The 24,781-nt window shown below is 40.0% G+C and overlaps 1 protein-coding gene across 3 annotated transcripts in view; it reads right to left on the reverse strand.

Moving 5' to 3' along the window:
• The window catches only part of ryr3 (ryanodine receptor 3), a 156,018-nt gene that overhangs the window by 87,580 nt on the left and 43,657 nt on the right, over window positions 1-24,781 (reverse strand). For all 3 annotated transcript variants that reach the window (XM_024291525.2, XM_024291524.2, XM_024291526.2), the window contains 16 exons: window positions 24,337-24,411; window positions 22,991-23,069; window positions 22,796-22,908; window positions 20,105-20,204; window positions 18,804-18,897; window positions 17,831-17,905; window positions 16,326-16,482; window positions 15,415-15,579; window positions 11,116-11,237; window positions 10,853-11,033; window positions 9,403-9,538; window positions 4,957-5,052; window positions 3,791-3,909; window positions 3,199-3,332; window positions 804-1,045; window positions 533-725 (listed from right to left, as the gene is read on the reverse strand). In XM_024291525.2, coding sequence (XP_024147293.1) covers window positions 533-725; window positions 804-1,045; window positions 3,199-3,332; window positions 3,791-3,909; window positions 4,957-5,052; window positions 9,403-9,538; window positions 10,853-11,033; window positions 11,116-11,237; window positions 15,415-15,579; window positions 16,326-16,482; window positions 17,831-17,905; window positions 18,804-18,897; window positions 20,105-20,204; window positions 22,796-22,908; window positions 22,991-23,069; window positions 24,337-24,411 — 2,081 coding nt within the window. The remainder of the gene's footprint in view (window positions 1-532; window positions 726-803; window positions 1,046-3,198; window positions 3,333-3,790; window positions 3,910-4,956; window positions 5,053-9,402; window positions 9,539-10,852; window positions 11,034-11,115; window positions 11,238-15,414; window positions 15,580-16,325; window positions 16,483-17,830; window positions 17,906-18,803; window positions 18,898-20,104; window positions 20,205-22,795; window positions 22,909-22,990; window positions 23,070-24,336; window positions 24,412-24,781) is intronic.

Consider the following 24,781-nt stretch of genomic DNA (forward strand, 5'->3'; position numbering starts at 1 on the left):
TAGCTACTCACGCGCCGCCAGATTTACTCACCCACACACCTGTCAGTCTCGCGATACTACAGCATGATCACCAGCGACCGCGGCTTCTGTCATGTCTTATACAGCAAAAACCGACAGCACAGCTGATCTCTCCAGCCGGAGTGTTGTTCCACCTCCAATCCTTTTACCAGAACCCCGCTCCGAACCGTTCCGGCTTCCTTTCACTCCGACTAAAAACCTATTTTAAAAAAGCTTTTCTCTCCGGCCTGAGAGGTTCTTCTGACCTCTCTCTAACGCTGCTCCTCTAAAACAAAGTTTCTTGCTACTTGATGTCTCCTTACACCACACTCAAGTCATCATGAAGGTGCCAGTACTGGATCCTAACTAACCGCACACGGGGTGCGCCAGTGATATGAAAGTGTCCACACAAACTATACACACTAATTTCCTCATTTCTAACAGCCAGAAGGAGCTCACATTTATCATATGAACACTCACAAGCCTCTGACACAGTCGACGGTTTTGGTCGTTGAAAACCAACACAAGATCTTACTTGACTCCTGCAGAAAAGCTGACGACCGGGAAGAAGAACCCGTCTGTGTTGAAATCCTCAAACATTCCCTGGACAGGCTGACCGTTGATCCTGAAGGACATGCTGGGAGCGCCCAGATCCAGACAGCAGCTGACCACGTCGTCAGAGTTCAGCTGGTGCTGGTTGATGGAGGCCACGGCCCTCGGGATTCGACCTGGACAGGTATTGGTAGACGAAAATGTCTTTAGGCTTTAAAGCTTTGGCTCGGATTTCATCCAGTTGCTGAGCCTACCTGACCACAGATGGAGTCCATCGAAGCTGTAGGAGTAAAGGTCGTCTCCCACTCCATTGCCCCCCCACCCTTCCCCTCCACCAGGGTACGGAGCGTAGCCTTTTGTGTTGGCCCATCCCACCCTCAAGTGGGTCGGCTCTCCAGTAACAAAATGGTCCGCCTGGTCAATGACCAGCTCATAGTACCACTTCTTATACTGGGCCGACCCCTCCGCCATGCCCAGGAAGACGTTTGGACGCATGCTGAAAGGAAACAAGAGCGCCAAATGAGTTACCCAATCATTGGTCAGGAAAATCTTTGTGTTACTCTCATTACAGTTTGAGCTCCAACTTTTAAACCAAAAATCTAATTTTTAGATGCAAGATTTCAACATTTTCTGTAGTCCTGAATTTACAGACAATTGTTGAAGGGATTTCTCTGTTTGGTTATGGTTCCTAAACTACATTTAAAATATAAACAACAACAAACTTTATGGTATGAAATAAAGTTGGGTGTTACAAAACAAATTTTCATTCATCCGTTATAACACCTCTGAAAAGGGACACCTCAAAAGATGAGAGAAAAAACTAAAATTCTAAGTTAAAAAAAACAAAAAAAAAGTCGACTAAAGTTTAATTATTATTGAATACAAAGATGGCTTTAAGTAATATTTATATTAACTCCTTGCAAGAAGATGGACCACCAACAGTTAGACCTCCATCGTGTTGCTGTTGCTACGTGTTAAAGGAAATGTGTTGTTGTGTATTGTTGCTGTGATGTAGCATGTTGGGATTATATTTCAATGGTTACATGAATCTGGAATACATCTTTTAGTAAAGTTTTATAGTTTCAAGTTAGTACATTTTGAAACTGCTCTTCTGGTTAACCTGTTTCAGATACAACTTCTATCGTTTGTTTTTATCCTGAGAATTATTAGATAGATAGAAAGGAAACAGATGGAAGAACAGTGTCTGATATTTGCGGTAAATTTACTGTCATGTCAGGACTTTATATTTTTACAGTCATAAAAATAGGTTCATAAATAAATTGCTGGTCGTAGGTTAGTCGGTTGACTGTTGCTGGTTGGTTGGTAGGTAGTATTTGACTTCAGAGCCCTAAGTATTTGCTTAAAGGGGCCATACCATGATTTTCTTAAGCCTTTCAGAGTGAACTATATCTATATATATGTGATCATATATTACCTTCAAGACACTAAAAAACAAATTATGAAAAATTAGTTATTTTTTGGGAGTTTTTTTCCTACCCGGAAGTAAAACGACTCAATTTTTGAGGCTCCACCTACCGCTGCGTGTGGCTGCCGCCCATTTTATGACATCATCCTAGAACCTTTCTGTCTCTGTTTCTCCCACGAAAATTAACATCCAATTTTTTTCAAAGATGGATGAAAATACCACATATTCAATTCAATTCAATTCAATTTTATTTATATAGCCCAATATCACAAATTCAATTTGCCTCATTGGGCTTCATGCCTGTAGTTAGGGGGGGGGGGGTCTTAAAGGAGCTCCGTGTCTAAAGTAACAAACACCTGTTTGAGCTGGAATTTATTAAAGACAAGATACAACTGGAAGATATACGGTATTGTTCATCTAAATGAAAGTTTTTTGCTGATCACCGCTAGCTCTGTGGAGAAATTGGGTGTTGGTGTCAGACTGGGGGCGGAGCTATCAGAGCAGACTCTTCCTGAAAGGGGCGGTCTCACTCTCTAATCCCGTTGCCTAAATCACTGAGTAAAGCAAAATATTGAATTTTATTTAGCAATGTTTACAAAAGCATTTTAAAAACGTATGAAAAAGAGTTAAAAGAGTTCAATAAAAATCACATAATTAATTTTAGTAAAAGTAAGAACAGTTCATTTTTTGTGTGTGAATGATTCTGAATGATTCCAATGCTGACATTAAATACTTGCCTTGTTTACTGACATTTATTTTCTTTGTTTTTTTGTTTGAAATGGTTGTTGGTTGTAGGCTAACTGGTTGACTGGTTTGTTGACTGGTTGGTTGATACAGTATAATCGCTATGCAGACAAGGCTTGTGCGGCATTGAGGTAAAACTCTACACTGAGGTAAAATGTGGGGGAATATCACGGTGTTAAAATGTGAATACTGCCCAAGCTTAAAGCAAACACAATATAAATTAATTAAGCCTTTAGAGTGAAATGATAATTAACTTGGTAAAATTCAGAATCCTAAACATGTTTTTGTTTGACAGAACACTTGATAAACCAGAGCCTTTGGTTTTAGACCCTGGAGGTCTGAACCAATAAGAGATCTCATGGCGCCAGAATCAATTAGTGGAAGAGGAAGTTTTGTAAACTTAGTTTCTTGCGTGAGCGGAAATTTCCTAAAAACCAAATAGGTATTCTTCATCACAGGTGACTGTTCCTTTCATGTACCTTTGAACATCATTGACCAGTCGAGTCTGAAGCAGCAGATCCCGTTTGGGAAGCAGGTTGTCACAGATCAGATTCTGATTGGCTCTCACTGCCACCCCGTTGCACACACATAGAGAACAAAGAACGTCCAGAATCTGGAAAGGAAAACAAATCTAAGACTCAGTTTGGAAACATATAATCTGTTCCCCAAATGTTAATGTATTCTCATGAAAGGACTGGAGGGTGTGATCCCTCATTCAGGACCAGCATGAATATGAGGAGCCCACAGCTAAATTACAATGTAAATGATGGGAAGCCGTTATACTACAGCTCTGTATGTACTCCATCAGGCAAAAATGTCAAATCCTGGCAGATGTGTTTTTCATTCTGACATCCAATTTGTCAATTTGACTTTTGAATAACAAAGACGGATGTGCTGCAAATAAAATGTGAAATTGGGATAGAGATGCCGAGAAAAGAGGCTGATGGGATGCAGACACACTAAACACACAACACTAAGCTCACTGCAGAAGAACAACCATCAAACTCTTTTTACATGATTATATCTATGCATGAAAGATTTGATCAGCCACCGACGAAGGACAAAACCCACCTTGTGGTTCCGTCCGTGCTTGTAGAGCAGAGATATGATGGATTTGATGTGACCCCTCTGGATGATGTTCAGAGCTTCTGGACTTTCCACCAGGATACAATGAAGGACTTCCAGGATTCCTTTGAACCCAAACAAAAGCTTCTGTAAAGTCTGAAGCATTTAGAATGTTTGATCCCATCATGACTTTTTTTATTAATTGTTTTTAGATTTTTAGATTCACAATTTTAACATCTGTCCAGAAACAACAGATGAAACTAGATACATGGCATTACCTGTGATAATGCAAGTGTAAATGCTGTAAGCTGAATGTGCTGCTGAAGTAAAGATAGTGCAGATAGCTGAAGTAATGGATAGCTGAAAATGCTGAAGCTAATAGCTGAAGTCGCAAAAGCTGAGAGCAAGCTGAAATATTCGATAAAGGCCAAATTGAAAAAAGCCTCAGTTAACCAAAATAGCTAGCATGTAGCTGAAATATTTGCTAAACTCCAAAACAGCTTAAAGAACTGAAAAAGCCTCAATTAGCCAAAACAGCAAGAATGTAGCTGAAATAATAGCTAAACTCCAAATCAGCCAAAAAAAAAAACCAAAAAAGCCCAAATTAGCCAAAATAGCTGGCAAAATTATTAACTAAACTCCACAACAGTCTAAAAAAAACCTTGGTAAATGTCAAATTAGTCAAAAAAGCTAGCATGTAGCTGAAATATTAGAAAAACTCAAAAATAACCTGAAAAACTGAAAAAAGCCTAAATTAGCCAAAATAGCAACATTTAACTGAAATATTAGCTAACCACCAAAATAGCCTGAAAAACTGAAAAAAGCCTGAATTAAAAGAAACAGTCCTACACTTGGCTCAAACAAAAGCTCTTTTATTTTGAATCGTTTTCCTCATTGTCAAAGTAAAACAACATCAGAATCCAGAGATGTTGGACTACAACTCGTGTAATTTTCATGTTTTTGTGTCTAGATATACAGAAGTACTCGTAAATTTAAAACAAACATCCTTAAAAAAATTCTCTGCCAAAAATGCATTGAGCTTAATGGAATAAAGTGTGTGAATGCTCCACAGCATTCACGCATATGGCGGCTGGAATAGTTCTGGCTCATTGCATGAAATGCTTTCAATGCGCACTGCCCCTGAGAAATATATAATATTCAAATTGAAATACCTGACGAGGATTCCAGTCTCTCCAGTTTGCTCACCAACCAGTCCAAGTTGCGGGAGAACTGGGTGCAGTTGTTCCTGTTTCCACAAATGAGTGCAGCTGAACAGAGAAAGAAAAAAATCCAAGATTGACTCAGAAAGTTCCACCCAACAGCCTAAACTCTGGGTGGCATGAGAAGTCTGCTGGCTGACGCCACCTCATTACTTTGCTCCCTCATTTTGCACCGTCTGTAGCCCACTTAGAGACACTTGACTGATAATATCCACAAATCCATTTAACAGCACTTTGTGCCAAAATGAGCCCTGATGGTGTCAAAGCTCATAAATCTGTCTATTCAAGAAGGCAATAATTCAGAACAAACCCATGAATGAAGCCATACGTGGTCAAGGACAAGGAGTTCACTGGAAATGATGTGAATGTGGAAGTGAGGTGAAAAGGACACGCAGAAGCAGTTCTTCCTCAACTGAAACATAGTTCACCTACCACTGCTGTTCTGGCAATAAAAATGTTAATATTACTTAGTTTTACATTTCAGATTGAGCAGTTGATTAAAACATTCAATTTATCACAATTTTGGGAACTAGAAAAGTTGCATTGTAACCTGTGATAATGCTAGTGTGAATGCTTTTAGCTGAAAGTAGTCGCTGAAGCTTTATGCTGAAAATGGGGCGATTTACTTCAATTTGCTACAAGACTGGAATTTTCTTATGAACTACAAAAGAGCGCTAAAGTTGACCTAAATTTCTGAAAAATTTGTAGTAAAACTGCTTTAAAATCCCTAGTACATGACAATTTGGCAAAAATATTTACTGTGTTGCTTAAAACTCCTAATTAGCATAAAAAACCTCAGTAGATGCAAAAGCCTGAAAAGTTAGCTTGTTGCTTAAATACCAGCTAAACTCCAAAATAGCCTCAAATTCCTCAGTAAAAAATGTTTGCCTGAGGGTAAACTACATTAGCCTAGCAAAACTCAGTAGATAACAGATTAGCCAAAAACGTTAGCATGTTGCTAAAATATTAACTAAACTCCAATTTTTTTGAAAGTTACTATAAAAGATGAAAACATAGTCCATGGATATATTTAAAGGCTTGTTAATCACTTAAAATTTTGAAATTTGAAGACTTTCTTATTCATTTCCTTTGATGCATTTTCTGCTCAATATTCTCCAAACTATAAATGTTCTAAATACCAATAATACAAGCAGTAACAAGATGAACGTTTAGATACCAAGATACTGAAAGTGTGATTGAGTTTTTACATGCCAAAAAACGAATGGGACGGAGCAGGAGAATCACTATAGTGTAAATGCATTCATCTGTTTAAACAACACATTCTCAAGTCGTCACATATTGACGTTTGGTTAAGGACCCCTCCATTACACTCTTTGATGTTTTGGGTGTCTCAAACTCGTCCTTTTTTGATGTGCTGGCTGTTCCCTTTAAATCAAAGGTGCCCGACCTTGGGGCCACGAACCAAAACCGGTCCAGAATCGGTCCAGTACCGCGACGCATAGCGCACCAGTACCCAAACCTGGTACTGGTACCCTAACCCGACACCAAACCAGGTGTGGTACCGGACCCGAACCGGTACCAGACATGGTACCAGGCACGAACAGGACGCGGTACCGGATGCAAACCAGTACCAGGTTGAGGTTAGGGTACCGGTACTAGGTTAGAATATCGGTTTCTGGACGTGTCCCGAGGACAAGTGCGCATCTGGTACCGCATCTGTGCGTCCCAAGGGTTCTGGACCGTTGATTTTACATACAGCCAGTACGTTAAAAAACAATGAGTTGGGGACACCCAAAACGTCTAAAATGGGTCCTTCACCAAACCTCAATATGTGACATGTTGGCCATGAGAATGTGTTGGTTTAAAGGGGAACAACTTGCAGAATCAGTGACGGACAAATACTTTTCTGACACACCTGTAATTAGCAACTTTTACTGGTTGAAGTCTGGAAAACAGGATCCTCCAATAAAGTTCAATTATTTGTCCAGTGTGGTCCTCAGCATCGTGGTGTTATTTTTGACCAGGCCATGTGAAACTGAAAATACTTTTTCACTTCAGAAACCTTTCTAAGTTGAGAACCGTGGTGTCAGAGGCGGAGCCTAAAGTGATGCTTGGATTTCCTCGCTGTAACAGAATCTTTTCACGTCTGAGTCAGGAGGAACTCCATAACCCTCTGGGTCCAGCTGAAGCTTCTGCTTACATTTCAGAGTTATTGATATTTTATTTCCATACATAGTCACTTACATCCTCAGGTCAGTTTTTATTGGTCATCTAATTTGAAACCAGACATGGTTTAAAGCAGCAGAGTACAGCGAGCTGACTGCACTCAAATCAGTGGAGCCTCAGTTAGTCACAAGACTTTCAGTTTGATGTAAATGTTTCTACTTGTACTGACGTTGGAGGTTCTTTTAAAATATTGAAGTTTTAGATGTGAAAGCAGTCAACAATTAGGTCATATCTAGTCACAGTTGGGACAAAAATGACCTTAATTGTGTCCCATTACAAGCCAATCTGATGTAGCAGATGTGAATTGAACACGAGACCGAGTGACTTGACATGCGTCAACAATGAGTCGGATGTGGTGGAGAGAGTCCAGTGGTTTCCCAAAAATGAAACTTCCTTCAGAATCAGATTAGAAATAAAACATGAATATTGAGGTTATGTTTTTTTCTCTGCGGCCCAGTCCGATGTGTTAGAGAACTTTAATTCTGATGAGTTTCTCAGGCTTTTTAGGTTTCTGTAAGTTTAAGTGTAGATTCTTAGGCTGCTTACATTTTTTGTTTGGATTAATTTTTACTTTTCATGGGTGGATGAGAACCTTCACCAACATCATAAAGACCTGATCTGACATTAAAAGCCGCTGCAGATTATGACAGACAGTGAAGTACATCACTAGAGATGACACGTTTTACTTTTGTCCAAAATACGTAGAGAGCGACGCCATATTGGAATGGTATAAAACAATGGTTGTGTCTGAATTCCTCCCTTAATCACTTTATAGTGCGTTCGCCATTATCTAGTGCTGTCTGAATCTACTAATTCCAAAAGTGAGTGCACTAGAAATTTCCCAGAAGTCTTTGCGAAAAACTAGCGTGCATCAATGCTCACTAGATTAGCAAACATAGACCACAATGCATTGTAGTTGGACAATTTCGAACAAAAAAACATGTTTAAATGTAATTTTTGTAATTTTTTTTCACCATCAGAACACAGTGCACTCAGAAAAATCGAATGTTCGTATTTATTCAATTTTCACTTTGTGAAATTGATGACGTCATATCTGGCGTTTAGAAAAACAAAAGTAAAGTAGTGAGGATCGTGTCCAAATTATCTTTAAAATCCAGGCACTAAATAGTTCTGCACTATATAGTTTTTTAGTAGTTACAGGTTTAGGGGGATTTGGACACAAACAATGAGACAGGTCTTAGCAGAACCAGTAAAATGACCATAAAATGCTTAATTTTGGTCCGACTTTAAAAAAGAAAAAAACTCTGATCATCACAAAAATAAGACCAGCTCATGGTATAAATGTTTTGTATAAAGTGCAACAAATGAACAACATTTCAATTTTTCTATAAAACGGCGAGGTCCGGGCGGCATCCCCTTTAAAGTACGCCGTGGCCGTGTTTTCTTAAGCTGTAGTCAGTCGCAACGCAACGCTGCAGGGTAAATTCATCCCAGCTCAATGCTGGGCTGGAGGCTCCCATTCTACAAGTGGATCCACCCCGCGGGGCTCTTCGCTCACCCCTACTGAGGAAGTTCTGGTCTTTTGGTCTGATCTGAGGTCTAACACTCATACAAATACCTCAGTCATCCTCCATAAAACATAAAGATCGGTGGTCCTGCCAGAAATAGTGTGAAGTCTAAAGCTGTCATCGACTTTGAATAGATCATCCTAAATGTTCATTATTGAGAGTTAACTCTCTCAGATCTTGTTCAAATGTTTCTAGAAGTTCTCCTTTATCAGCTGACAGCAATAATTTACTAGTGAAAAGTCACATTCTAGTTTTTCCAGATCTGTTTGTACAATTGTAACACAGCAGTAAACAGACATCTGTACCATTCCAATATGGCGTCCATCTTTGCAACAAGCTAGCATGTCATCTCTAGTGATATGAACCTCATTGATCACAGCCCTCTGGTTCATTACAGCAGTTATTACCACACCCTCTCTGTTCTCCTGGGGTAGAATCTTAACATTCACACAAATAAATGCAGAAATAAAAAGGTAAAATAAGTTGAATTGGTTGATATTTTTCAAATTAGGTGACTTTTTGTGTTCCATAAAGAGCTCATATAAAACAAATGCTCCACGCCTTCACTCAACTGACAGAAATACTGATTCAAACTCCAGCCGCCTGTGTAACCCTCCGAGCAAACACAAAGGTGACAGAAGCTCCATGTCAACAGCAGACGGACCTGACCCCTGAAACTCACCCAACAGCTCATAGAGCAGGTTGAGGATGTCCTTCCACGCTGCGCCCGCCTCCTCGCCGGCCACCTCTGCAAAGTGAGCAGCACTCTCGTACAGGTTCATCCGGTCGATGCATTTGGACAGGAGGGTCAACATGCCCTAAAAGAACGCACAGTTACTGAACACAAACACTACAAACGTGTCATCATGTGACTGCAGTCAACAAACATGCTTCAGTTTTTAGTTTTTTATCTCTACTGTCAGCAGTCAGAGCTCGGTCTCTGCAATCCCCGGATTAATAACTCACTACATCTCCTTACCATCTCAGTGCATAGTCTGTGGATAGTCACCTGAATCCCATCGACAATCACCCACCAGAGTCTTAAGAAGAATCTTGCTCAGTGCGAAGTATTGTTTGTACTGTATTCCCAGAATTACCGAGCGTCATTGTCCTGAACTGACATTCTGTTTTCTGACCTTGATTCTGCTCCAGCTTTGTCTGCCGCCTGCCCCGACCCATGTCTGAACTACATTATCCGAGATTTGATCCCTGAAACTCCTATGATTGTGACTGACCTCTGCCTGCCCGACCCTTCACTAACTGTAATGACTTCTGTTGCACAACATAACTCCTATAGCAGGTCTCAAGCTATTTTCACTCTCGTGTGTTAATAAAACAGTGTTTGCTTAATTTAAATCTTAAATTCTTCTTGGTGTTGTTGTAAATACCCACTGACATCTACATAACCCTTCATTTTGGCCTTTTAAAAACTGTTTTGTATCTGTAAGAACTTTTTATTATTTTACCTTCACTTCCTTTTAGTTTATTTCATAAAAATGTAGTTATAGTCAATTCTGTTCTTCTTTCATACATAATAAAACAGTTAAATAAATGTTAAGATTGTCTTAAACTAACAGAAAACAAAAGAAAAAAACTCTGATTTGATTGGAGTGTGTGTAGGGAATGATGGTGGAGAGTTCCTGAATAAAAAATGGAAGATTTTAGTTTAATATTTCAGTTTTCATCATCCAATGTTACTTTTTTTTTACATGTTTGTTTTGAAGAAGAGTCTTTCTTCTCAGAGGATCTAATTCACAACACTGTCGGGAAACTGAAATCTGATGCAGATCAAATGATGAGCTGCAAGTGAATCCTGTTGTGCTTCACTACAGTTTGAGTGAAATCAGACTATCCAGTGAAGCAGTGAGAAAAACAAGAAAAAAGAAGGAATCAATAAAAGTTTGGAAAACTGCAGTTTGGACCAAATGATTCCCATTAAAAGACTTGTCATTTTCTTTTTCTTTTGCGTCAGGCGATTTAGTTCAATCATGAAAGCAAAGTGAGTCAAGAAACAAAATGATGATAATGGGACATTTTCAGGATTGAAATGATGTCAAGCAAATTAAAAAAGGAAAGACCAGAAGTTCCTGTAACATTGTGACAGTCTACTGTCCAGAAACTCCAGAAGCTACCTCCTCCTTGAAGAGGTCCTGACGTCTGATGAGTGAGCGGAGAAGACTCTGCTTCTCCTCGTGCTCCAGCTCAGAGTCGGGCTGTTTGAAATACTCGATCAGGTCATTCAGGGTCTGCAGAACCTCCTCGATGTACCCGGCCACGGTGGACGACTCTGGGTCCTTGACGCTGTCCAAAGCCCTGAGTGAAGGACAGCCATCCAGCTATGAAAGCATTTCCAAACCGCGGAGATCGTTCAAGTTCAGAGGTTTTTAGAAATTACTTGATGAAGGTTGAGAAGAGGAATGTGGTGTTTCGGATGATGCGAGCAGCCCGAGCCTCCTCGTGCTGGCAGAGCTGCAGCGTGAGGCCGTCGTCCATGTGGCCTTCAGAGTGCAGGCAGGCCTGAGGCAGGAAAATACGAAATAACACAATCGAGTTTGACCTGCAGGACCACAATCCAGTGTTTAGAGACAAAAGGAACAAGCATTACTTCAGGCTCCTTTTATTGATTTATTCCCACTTTATATTGGGCCAGTGGCAGGGGCAAAGGCGTTTAAAGATTCTCTTGTTCGTTTGGCTTGATGCTTTCATCTTTTATAGTAATTTTCAAGAAAAATTGGAGTTTAGTTAATATTTGAGCAACTTGCTACCGTTTTTGGTTAATTTAGAGTTCAGCTTCTATTTTAGCAACAGCCTAACGTTTTGACTAATTTAGTTTACTGAGGAATTTTAGGCTATTTTGGAGTTTAGCTAGTATTTTAACAACATGCTAACGTTTTTGGCTGATTTGTAATCCACTCAGGGTATTCATAAACTTTATCGTTTTTGAAATATTGAGCAAAATGTGCCACAAAGGAAATTAATGAGAAAAAAACAGCATTTTAAGTAGATTAGCAACAAGCCTTTAAATATATTAATGGGGGATGTTTTTATCTTTTATAGTAATTTTCAAAAACATTTGGATTAGAGCTAATATTACAGCAACATGCTAACAATTTTGGGTAGTTTATCTACTGGAGTTCTTTTAGGCTAAATTAAAGTTTAGCTTCTATTTTATCAACAGGATAACATTTTTTACTAATTTAGTTTACTGAGGAATTTTAGGCCGTTTTGGACTTCAGCTAATTCAACAACATGCTATCATTTTGGGGTAATATGTTGTCTACTGGGTTTTTTTTATAGGCTAATTTAGAGTTTAGCTTCTATTTGACAACAGGCTAACGTTTTTAACTAATTTAGTTTACTAAGGAATTTTAGGCTATTTTGGAGTATAGCTAGTATTTAAGCAACAAGCTAGCTTTTTTTGGGCTAATTTGGAGTTTAGCTCATGTTTAAACAACAACAGTAAATATTTTTTACCAAATTGGCATGCATTAGGGATTTTCAAGCAATTTTACTACATTTTTTTTCAGAAATTTTGGTGAACTTCAGCACTCTTTCATAGTTCTTTAATGAAATTTCCAGTCTTTTAGCAAATTTAACATTTTTAAAATCGTTTTTGCAATTTCAGCAAATCCCTTCAGCGATTAAAATCAATTGCTTCACAATTTTCAGCAAAAAGCTTCAGCATCTTTAGCGACACTTTTTAGTAAAAAACATTCACACTATAGCATTATCACAAGTAATGCAACTTTTCTAGTTATTTTAACTCTTTAAATTTTTTAGATGAAACAGCCTTCACATACGTTTCTGCGACCTTCCAATTCACAAACTATAAAAAGAGGAGATTTGGTGGCCGTCACCTCCAGCCTGCCAGAAGCCAGCAGCTGGGGGCCACGTGAACCTCCTGGCGCCGGGGGTTTGGCATCCAGCTGGCAGCCGTCCACATTCATATTCCCTTTTAACCTTCTATTGCCCCCCCCATGTGGGCTATTATCACGTTCAAACAGGCCGTGACCCCGCAGCAGGTCAACGTAAAGCCAATCCAAAGTATACATGGTTTTTAAGCTGGGGGGGGGGCTGGTTTTATGAGCTGTGATCTGCTACTGTAGGTGTTAAGAGTCAAACAATGGTCGTCATTTAGAAGCTCAATGTAAACAAACAAAGATTCATGGAGCAGATCAGATCAAATGTTCTAGATTCAACGAAGACTTCATTTTAGAAAATGCAAGAAATGTTCCACTAACAACTGGTCTTAACCCTCTAACACCGGAGATGTCGCTGGTGACATCTCAATAACCGTTAACACAATCAACGTGAATCTGCTGGTTCTGACGTGGAGAAAAGCGGCTTTTCATGTCAACTTTGCACTGATATGCAACAAGTTACTAATGTGAGGTGAATCATCAGATTTGCAATGATTGCGCGAACACTTCCCTACTGTTATCAGCACAAAACATCGTTTCATAAACGCTTGAAAAGTTACGTACATTCAAAGAATGTCAAAACTGGAGCTAAAGCTCTGATGTTAGAAGGTTAAAGTTTAAATTAGCCAGACTTAACGTAAAGACAGTAAAGGTGCATTCACATCGAACACGATTCGAGCGACAAACTGGGGTGCGGTGCCCCGCCCCTCTTTTGTCGCGTGACGAATTCCCTGCTCCTTGCCTGTCAAAAGATGTGTTCCTGAGCTTGACGATGCAGCCGCATGTGGGAGGAGCTACCAGCTAATGTTTTTAGGATGATCGCTATAAGGAACAGTGTCTATGGATATCTAACTTAGAATGTATGAAGACACAGAAGATGAAAAATCAGGTTTATTTATTGTGAAGAGTTCTACAAAAATAGCAGTAATCATGTCTTCATGTTTGGGTTTATATGATTATTATTATTATTATTATTATTATTATATTCCCGATACAGGAGGCTGTGTCTGTATGACAGCCGCTTCCACAGTGTTTCTGTGTCTCTGTGGCTTAACTTGAAGACATTTTTCGTTTTTTTTTAATGTCTCGATGAAGCCCAAGCCGGCAGCGTTCTCACCCTGCAGTGGCTCTCTGTCTGCAGGCTTATCGAGCGAGTGAGACCTGTCAGAGTGTATCGGGCACAGTATCTGGATGAGCTCTGAGAACCTTCAGCTACAAAGGCTAAATGAAAAAAAATTAAAGTTCAAAAATGCTCACTTTGGATTAATATTCTACCCACTGATCGAGTCACTGAAAACGTCACGTGCCCAAAGCTGAGTTCCTGATTGGCAGATGCGACACGGCAACCTGTCAAACTTCAGATATTTACATTTTGGCTGCACCTCCCAATACGCCTCATCGCTCAAATTGAGCTGTTGGCAGACCTTCACGCCATGCCCGTTGCTCAAACAGTACAGTGGGACTTCAGATCGCCTCATTCACACCGAAATCGATTTCTGAGGCAGAGCCGGCCAGCTTCAATGTTAAATCAATGGTACAGGCGCGCTCTGAGGCAATTTAAAGCCACGCGGTGGGTAATGAGCGACCGGTGCGGCGCGAAAGTCTGCCAGCAGCTCGATTTGAGCGGCAAGGGGCGAATTGGGCGTCACGGCCAAAATGTAAATATCTGAAGTTTGACAGGTCGCTGCGTCGTATCTGCCAATCAGGAACTCAGCTTTGGGCACGTGACGTTTTCAGTGACTCGATCAGTGGGTAGAATATTAATCCAAAGTGAGCATTTTTGAACTTTTATCTTTTTCTTTAACCTGTTGGAGCCACAGGTTCTCAGAGCTCATCCATCTACTTTAGGGATACAGTCTGGACAGATCGGCGGCTTTCACTCCCGCGGTGGAGCTCGCTCGCTTGACATGCCGGCAGACAGAGAGCCGCTGGGGGTGAGAACGCTGCCAGCTCGGGCCCTTTGAGACATTTAAGAAAAATGTCTCCTAATTTTATTTTCCCCCCTCGGGTTAATACTAGACCATGAGCCTTCAAGTTCAGCCACAGAGACACAGAAACACCGTGAAGTGGCTGTCATACAGAAACAGCCCCCTGCACCGGGTAAATCTTTATTAATAATCATATAAACTCAGACATGGAGACATGATTACTGATGTTTTCGTAGAACTCTTCACAATAAATAAATCTTATTCTTCGACATCGTCTGTGTCTTCTATTCACGATAAGTGAGAAGTCCACAGACAGAGCTGGTAGCTCCTCCCACATGCAGCCGTGGTGTCAAACTGAGAAACACATCTTTTGACAGGCGGCGAGCAGCGAATTAGCCATGTGGCAAAAGAGGGGCGGGGCATGCAAAGCACCTTTATGATCAATGTAAAATAATCTAGAACTGCAGAAACGTGAACAATTCAATTTGTATTTTTTATTTTTGTCATCTCAGCCTAATTAAAAGTTTAATTTGGTTTAGAGGGCGGGTCTTCAAGCTGTGTTCTCTCGTTTGATTGGCTGTTTCATTTCATTTGATAAATGTCTCAATTAAAGTATTTTCCTTTTGCCTTTAAAAGAACAGCGACTAATGTAGTTTATTCAAGTGGATAGAAATAAATTGATTATTGATCATGCAGCCAAAATGTTGAAGACATAAAATGAGTGTAATGGTTGCTGTAGACTTCTCTTCTGCAGTAGGTCACTAGAACTGACAATGGTCTCTGGTGCCTTTGGGCAGCACAGGGCAACAGCAGTTTTATCTGAAATCTTTTTTGTGGCAATTTTACCCTTCTTTTCAATGGGCCAAGGCGGGAGGATTTGGCATCAGGCGCCATGTAGGACAGCCAGAGTCCGGTCGCCACATGCATGACAAAGCAGACGGAGTCTCCGTACTTGATTTCTGGCACCCCCATGCCGTCTATGTCTCTCTTTGGACCGGTGTCCACTTTTTCCTGTTGGAAAAAGACAGAATTAGGAAAACAGGACATATGAGGAAGATGGTCATCGCTGCTTTGGCATAGTAGCTGATTTCCTCAGACAGTGAGACAAAAGTTCACATCATTGTTTCACATGGAGAGGTGTTGACCTTTGCAGATACGAGAGTCAGAAGATTTTTACTTTCACCTGTATACAAATACAGTATATGTCTTGTAACTCCCAGTATTGAAGCACCTTACCATATCCACCACCATATTCAGGCAAGTCAATAAACACCTTGGAGCAGTGTTCCTCATTCCTGGTCCTCGAGAGTCCCCACCCCGTCTGTTTTCAGATCTCCAAGCCCTGCTAGCTGCTGATTAGTTGAGTCAGATGTCTCCACATTCTGATTGAGTGAACACACCTGGTCCAGGTAATCAGCAGCAAGCAGTACACAAAGAGCTGGAAAACAGGCAGGGTGGCGGCTCTCGAGGACCAGGAATAAGGAACACTGCCTTAGAGGGTCTTTAGGGGTCCTAGTTCATCCATGTTGAAAAAAAATGGTGAAACATTCCTGTCTGTAACTGCTACTGTCACTACCCGATCTGCACCCCACATGCAAAAAATGTGTCTACTTCCTCTAAAGCAGGGGTGTCAAACTCATTTTGGTTCTGGGGCTGCATTCAACCCGTCTGATCTCAAGTGGGCTGGACCAGTAACATAGCAAAATAAGACAGAATCACTTTTGGGTTACAGAAACAAGAATGTAAGCAGCTCTGACCTTTGAGGGCCTGAAGCAGAACGCCGTGGCCTTGGTGCCAGACTTCTCTCTGTCCTCCAGAACCAGACCTCGGTCTTCCGTTAGAGCCAGATAATGACCCGTGGAGAGATGGCGCAGGCGGAAGGCCTGACCCCAACGGATGTGGCTGCCGCTCCAGCTGCACACAGAGATGTAGGTCACCAAGCATAAATGATGTGTTCAGCTAGACCTTCAGACAGGCTGATCTGACACATTTACATCAGAGGTTCAAGCCCAGAGGAAACAGCTGCTTTCATCTGATTACCTTTTGATAGAACTTGATATGAAACTCGTTTTTTTAACTGCAAGGTATTTTAATTTACTGTTTATTTAAAAAAAAAGTTTTAGAAAAAAATGTAATCATACTGAGATAAAATCAAGAATCTAAGATTTTATTCTAAGAAAAAAACAAATCAATGAAGACTAGAAAAGTTGCATTATCTGCAATAATGTTAGTGTGATGCTTTTTGCTGAAAGTAGTGTGAAGACGCTGAAGCTTTTTGCTGAAAATGGTGATGCAATTTACTTTAATTGCTGCAGGGATTTTCTGAAAAATGCAAAAACTATTTGCAAAATGTTAAATTTGCTAAAAGACTGGAAATTTTGTTAAATACTATTAAAGCTTAAGTTGATCTAAATTTGCATAAAAATCTCTAATACATGCCAATTTGGCAAAAAATATTTAGTTATAAACTTAGCACATTGCTAAAATTTTAAGTATGCTCCAAAATAGCCTAAATTTCCTCAGTAAACTAAATTAGCTAAAAACGTTAGCATGTTGCTAAAATATTAGCTTCAGTCCAAATTTGCCCCCAAAACCTTATTAGATGCTAAATTAGATTAAAAAAAGCTAGCACATTGCTGAAATACTAGCTAAACTCCAGTTACTCAAAAAATAGAAGCTAAGCTCATTCGATAACAAATTAGCCAAAAAAACGTTAGCATGTTGCTAAAATACTAGCTAAATTTCGAAATAGCCTAAAATTCATCAGTAAACCAAATTTGCCAAAAAAGCTCAACATTTTTGGAAAATTACTATAAAATATTAAAACAGCCCATAAATATATTTAAAGGTTTGTTGCTAATCTACTTATTAAGCATATTTTGCTCAATATTTCAAAAACTATGAAGTTTATGAATACCAAAAATACAAGCAGTAATGATCGAAACAAGGTGAACGTTTTTATACCAAGATTACTTAAATCATTTTACAGTTGGCTGGGATTAAGCTGATCTTTAGTTTTTAATCGTTCTGTGAAAACAGAAGACAGACAGACTCTGACAGGAAGTCCCAATGAGAGCTCCATTTGGATCAGGAAGTGTGTTGGTGACCAAAGGGGAGCCCACTTTGTGCAGGTCTTTGTGTGCAATTGTCAATGACAGCTCAAAGCTCAGGGAGGAGAGACTTAAATAAAAGCTGCTACGTGTCATCATGAATAAAGTAGCATTTCCTTTCTCCGCTCGGGAAAAGGGAACCTTCTTCTCACCTGACTCTGAGAGGCTCCAGCCTCCACAGAGAGCGAGCCCGCGATGCTCCTTTCCCCGCCTCGTAGTTTACGATTCTGCAGGAACAAGATCGCACCAGCCGAGATCTTAGGTTCATTCAAAAACTTACTTTGCTGAAAAGATGACTGCACAAATAACTACATTTTACATTCGGAAGCATCAATTCAACATCTGTAAAAATGACTAAAACATCTGGGAAAAATGTTGCAAGTGCAGAATAGTTGTGTTTTTGCAATTCCAGTGTTTTTTACGATAAAATAATATCTACAAATGATAGCTTACTCATTTAAAAAATGATTGTGGTTTCAAAGTAATTCTTCAGGTCCCCAGAATAAATCATAAACAAGCACAGGTGTTTGTTCTACACAAGCACACACATAGATCTGCAGACACAAACGTGCGTGAAACCTCAGTTTGGACCATTGACTGCATATGAGAACTGGACACAGTCAATGGTTTAGACACAAATACTCTGTCTGAACTGATCAACCAATCAGGATCTTTTCCCTCTCAGCTTAAAATCAGTGAACTCCCTCGCTTTAGCCAATGAGAAATTTTGATCATATAATTTTAATTTAAAAATATCTGATCATTTCTTTGTTTATCTGAGTCTATTTATTCAATCACTAATAGCTGGAAAAAATTACTTTTATTTATACATATTGTCATGAACACAAAATCCTATATCTGTTTTTTTGTAATCAGAGTAAGTTTCTATTATGCAGAAACAGAAACCCCAAAACATCGTCATCCCTCGTCACATTCTCATTTAACTTTTCTGCAAATGTTTACTGTAATGAACCAACCTTAGAGACGAGAAATGAGGGCAAACACACACACGCACACATATGCACCCACTGGAGGACAAATGACTTCTTCTTCCACTTGGATAAAACTTCTTCCTGCTCTATAAACTGCAGAAAATCTTGGGAGGATCTGGTGCTGGACGCTCACCTCTGCTCTTCTTCACTCTTGTCGGCTCCGGGGATGGTCAGGCTCTCATCGTGTCCGTGACAGAGGCGCATCACATGTCCACCAATCAAAAACCCTGTCATTACAACACAGCTCTTTTGAGAATTAGGGTCTTTGACCTCCAACATTATTAAGATCACCAAAACATATGCACATTGTTCCCATAGCAACCAGTCAAAAGAAATGGAAAAGAAAAGGATGTGGGTACTCTCACTGCAATTCCTACAAATGTTTATTGAAATACTACTTTATGAAGGATCTGTGAACAGAAACCTGTACAAAATTGTGATATCAAAGCATCACCTTTTTGTTTAACTCCAAAGTTTGATCTCCTGTGTTTACATTTTTCAAACTATTGTAACTTCTACTATTTCTGCAATGAACATAATTTCAGCAGATCCTGAAGCGGAGAAAAGCAGCTTTGCGCTATAAACAACACTTCACTGGAGGGAAACATTTACACATCAGCTGATTCTGTAGCTTTGAGCAACACTGATAAGTTGCTGCCTTTATTTTTCCTGTCAGAATCAGCTGATTCACAGCGATCACGGAGAAAAGGTCAAAAAGGTATTGTATGTTAAAGAGTGTGTGTTATTTAGATGTCGCTGGTGATATCTCCAGTGTTAAAGGATTAACAAATTTCATGCAACTAAATAAAGGAGACTAGTCAGGAAAGTTAGGAAACTGATATTCAGTTTCATTTTTATTTTGAAACTTTGAAAATATAATATACTATATACAAATATATGGAGTGCAATTTTCAGTTTCTCCACTAGACTGAAATTATAGCTTATTAAAACTGTATTTTAGCTACGTTTGACAAAAAAAAAACTAAATTCCAGCAGTTAGTGTGTATCCGGGGAAGAAGATGAATCTCGGGAAAACCAAGGTTAGACTTTTAAAATTGTGGAAAAGTTTGTTATCTCTGTGTTAAAAAAGAAGTGAAATGGAAACCAAATGCTATAAAAAACAAAACAAACAAAAAAAAAGAAAACAGTTGAGGTAACTATGCAAATATGTGATCAATATAGTGTGTTTCTGGTTAAGATTCATGTGTGAAATCTCCACAGTTCACCATATGTTGCAGGCTAAATACTCAGTTCATTCATCTATGCAGGTAAAGGCTTCAAGAATCCTTAAAAACTGTGCTACTTATGTGTGTATTTGCAAAGACGTACACAAATAATGAAGCTTTATGACTAAATAACTAAAAAATCCAAAGTGTTCCATGTGAAATGTGCATGGCGAGTCTTAAAAGGGATTTGTGGGGGGTGTGGTCTCACCTACGGCCATGCTGCTTGAAGAGCAGGTTGGCTGCACGTTCCACAGAGTCTGCATGAACGATGCATCGACCTGAATGTTGCCGTTGGAGATGGAGAGATGCTAGAAGAAGAAACAAAAGAGATGCTTTCCAAAGTGATGATAGGAGGGTTTGTCTTGTTTCAGGGCTGACGTCCAGCCTGTAAAATATGAAGTGCTGATCCAGCTGAGAGCACAAAGTCACGTTGCCATTCAGAGCAAAGAAGCAGGAACTTTACCTGTTTCCATCCAAGTGAAGATGAATGTGTATTTTTTCCCAGTTTTAATTGTTTTTTTAACTGTGAAGGACTAAAAAGGTTGCTGAGAGTTTCCCATCATCACACCTTTATTTATCATTTCTCTCACGTTCACTCTCCCTTATGAAATCCCCTTTTCCATGTAAGTTAATTGAGGTCAGATGTGCACAATTCATTAGCACAAGTATTAACTCCGAGCCCACAAGTCAAAGAGATGCTAAACATTTTTAAAGCAGGAACACTGAGGGGCTGCAGGCCTTCCAGATTCTATTACAGATACTGCAGCTCTGTTCCCTCTGAGCTTTAATGGAAAGTAACAATCAAATCTTCAACAAATCTCAGAATATAAAGAGAAGGGGGGGAAACTGGCACTCATCATCCACTGTCTTTTGTTTTCAAACCTTTTCAAGTTGAAAGACACAAAACAATTCTTATAGGTAAGTTTTCTTAACCCATAAGAGCCCACAGTGACATCAGTGTAACAGAAAATCATCAGAAATAAGTTCTATGGTCCACTTATATATCGTACATAGTGTTCAGTTTGAGTAAAAATGGGTCTAGGTTCTTATGGGTTTGAATAATATAGAAATCTACACCAAACACTGATAATACTTTTTTTGTAATATGTGGATGTTTGATATTCAGGCTACCTGCAGGACTGTGAATGTTTATGTTGGTAAAAGATTTTAAGCTGCAGCCAGGACCAAACTGGACTCTTTCTCTAAAACAGCCTCAAATACATCGACTGTAACCTGACTGAGAGAGTGTGACATCATCCATAGAAAAGGATTTCTATTTCTGGCTCCAACCAAATGGAGTCCATTTTTTTAGTGATACAGACTCCGCCATGTCCCAGCATGCACCTTCCTGCACTGCGCAGGATTCAGGGGGGCAGAAAAAAGTAAAGATCTATAGGCCATGTCTTCATCTCATGTGCGTCCCCCTATTTACGTGGTCTTTCAGTGTTCACTACAACCTGCCCATAAAAAAATTGTGCATGAACATTTTCGCCTTACGGCCTCAGCAGATTGTCTCCAATCAGAACATTTCCTACAGGCTACGTGTCCTGCACAGGTTTGTCCATTTTTAGCCTTATCTACCAATTAGGCAGTCGTGACTTAGGCTAAAGATAAACAATTCTGCTTTCTACCCTTTGATGTTTGCTGCTGAAAGTGTATAGTTCAGTTATAAAAAATGGCTGAAAAGTTCACTAGTGATTCCCCTTGAGTGTCTTCATCAACCTGCAGCTCCCAGACTCTCTGAAAACCCTCAGAACTCAGCTCAGCTTAAAAAACTTAGAGCAATTCAAAGTGTGATGTAGCAGTACAGACTGTTTTAGGGTCATTCGTTGCTTTTCCACATCTCAACCCAGCCAGCAAGGCCAAGTGGGCCCCATATGGGTTTGTCCACAGTATCAGGGGTGGCCCCACCTGTTTTTGTCCACACTGTGGACACTCAGCGGGGTGGCTCTCTAAGCTGGCCAGCCGTCCTGTGGACAGCGTAGTGTGTTCCACTGTAACAAGCTCTGCTGAATTGAGCTAGCGAAATCCGCTGTAGTGAGCTAGCAAGCTCCATTGTATTAAGCTAGCAACCTCCCCTGTAGCAAGCTCCGCTCTAGCATGCCAGTGAGCTCCACTGTGGTGAGCAAGCAAGCTCCTCTTTGGTTTAGCTAACGAGTTCCGCTGTAGTGAATTAGTGAGCTCCGGTGAAACGAGCTAGCAAGCTCCACTGGAGTGAGCTAGCAAGCTCTGCTTTGGGGAGCTAGCGAGCTCCGCTGTAGTGAGTTAGCCAGTTCTGTTGTAGTGAGCTAACGAGCTCCGCTGTATCGAGCTAGCGAGCTCCGCTATAGTGAGCTAGCGAGCTCCGCTGTATCGAGCTGGCGAGCTCTGCTGTAGTGAGTTAGCAAGCTCCGGTGTATCAAGCTAGCAAGCGCCGCTGTATCGAGCGAGTGAGATCCACTGTATCGAGCTCCGCTGTAGCGAGCTAGCGAGCCATTTAAGCCAATTTGGGCAAACACAGTTCAGGCCACCAGAGAAACTGTGGACGAACCCATTTGGAGCCCATATTTTCTGCCCACTTTTAAACCATATGGGGCTCTATTGGCCTTGCTGGCTGGGTTCTGACCTCTATTTGACTGACAGGCATGTCATTCTTCAAAATTGTGCCATTGACTTGCTAGGACCGCAGCTGATACGTTAACATTTAACATTTAAATAAAAAAAAATCAGTAAAATGTTTTAGTTAATTCCAGTCTGTTTTTAAGAAACTGTCAAAATGTAAACATACCGGGGTATCACAAATTCCTTTAACATTTTCTTAGTTAAAGTTTGTTTAGTCTTTTTGGGGTTGTGACATGCTTTTTAAGCCATCAATATTTGTTTTTTGACCATAACTACTAAGTTAAGTGATGTAACTGACCAGATATCTTTCTGTTGACACGCTGACAAGAATCAGATCATCTCCGATACGGACTTTCTCTCCCTCGGATCTCTGCTTGGATGCGGGGTGAATGGTCCACCAGCAGGCCTCTCCTGTTGGAATTCAAGTTTTAACCATGAAAGTACCAAAACTGCATTTTTTACTGTCTGAAAGAAAGGTGGAGGCATACAGTACCAACTGAATCTTCTTGCAGTCCAACGTCAAATGACAGCTTGTCAGTAAGAGATCTTGATGTCTTCAAACAGGTTAAATACTGTTCAGAAAAGTAAAATACACATGTAATTATTGAATATTCTCATATAAGAAAAGACTAGGAGCTAATTTGAAATGGATGTAAAGGAGTTCTGGATTTTCATGGGTGAAACTTTCCAGGTTATAGAAGTCTGACCACAACCGGAGAAAGTCACAACACTGCAAGAATTGTGGATCTTGTATTGCATTGTGGGACAATAGTCAAACTGCAGGACAGTTGGCTTTTAGTCAGGTATGCCGGTATGCCGACGATACAATCCCTCACTGATACACCTCTTCAGTAACCCAGGTTATTCAAGACTTGCACTCTTCCTTTTTAATTTTTAATTGTAACATTTGAACTCACAGGATTTGACGCTACATTAAAGTCATGGTAATTTCACGTAAACTAATCTTACAAGATAATATTCTGTTGTACAAACTATATAAGGTAAATACTTAGAAGTAGTTTTAGACTGTGAGTAATTTGGATTTTTGTCGGACTTTTCAGGCACTGATCTGTAACCTGAGAGTAAAACTTGGGTTCTATAATTGAAATAAATCCTGCTTTTCCTTCAGAGTTCAAACAGTCCAGTTCTGTAAATTACAGGAGGACTGCCAAATTGTAGAAGGTTCTGCAAATTACTTAAAAATGACCATATTGTGGAAGGATCCCAAAACTAAAGAACAACTGCCCTAATGTGGAAGGACCTTTACATTTTAAGAAAATAAACAGATTGTGGATTAATTACTGGATTACAGGACAAATGGAGGAATCCCTCGATTAAAAGACAACAACCAAAGAGTGGAAGGATCCCTAAATAACAGGATGATTGCCAGATTAAGGCTTGAACCATATGTTACAAGACGATTGCCAGACTGTGGCATGTTCTGCAAATTACAGAAAGATTGCCATATAGTGGAAGGTTTTGCAAATTACAGGACAAAAGCCAGAACGAGGAGCGATCCCTAGATTACAAGACAACTGCTAGACACTAGAAAGCTCCCTATATAACAGGATATGTGCCAGATGATTGTGGAAGCTTCCGGAGATTACAGAACAATTGAAAGCTGTGGAATTAATTTATGACAGTAACATTTTGGGACAATGGTCAGATTGATGGGAAGGTTTATGGAGAATTCTTATGTATTGGACTGCTAAGATTTTGTAGCCCTAACCAGACTCCAGGACAATCCCTCACATTCTTTATCCATGACTATTGTGTTGGTCAAATGTAATCCTTTCAAGACTCTGCATTGGGAAGTTGGTGGCTGCTACTGCTACTCACCATGCCACTGAAGGAGTGCCGCAGAAGAATGGCGTGACCGTACAGTAGGGTTCGATGCCCACCTCCTTGAGCGGCCTGGTAGGAAATGAATGAACAACATTTCCATCACACACCATCATCCTGGATCACTGATGCATCACATATTTTCTCCAAGTTAATATCGTCCACCTTTGACATGTCAGATATTAACTCTGAGCTCCCTTTGCTTTACGTCCTGTGAGAGTAAACAGCATGGGACTCAAGGTGTCATTTGTCTTGGCTCTCCACTCAAAGTGCAAGCAGGAGACAGAGATGGACAAAGGGAATACACACACTCACAATGAAAGACAGAAAAACACAATGTGCACTCAGAGTTACTCATTCTCTTTACCAGTAAAAAAAGGTTAGGGAAACAGAGGAAATGTGGGAGGAGTGGAACAAAAAAGAAAGTAAGGATTTTCATCGC

This window comes from Oryzias melastigma, linkage group LG24 (genome assembly GCF_002922805.2).
Source record: "Oryzias melastigma strain HK-1 linkage group LG24, ASM292280v2, whole genome shotgun sequence".
NCBI classification, from domain to species: Eukaryota; Metazoa; Chordata; class Actinopteri; order Beloniformes; family Adrianichthyidae; genus Oryzias; species Oryzias melastigma.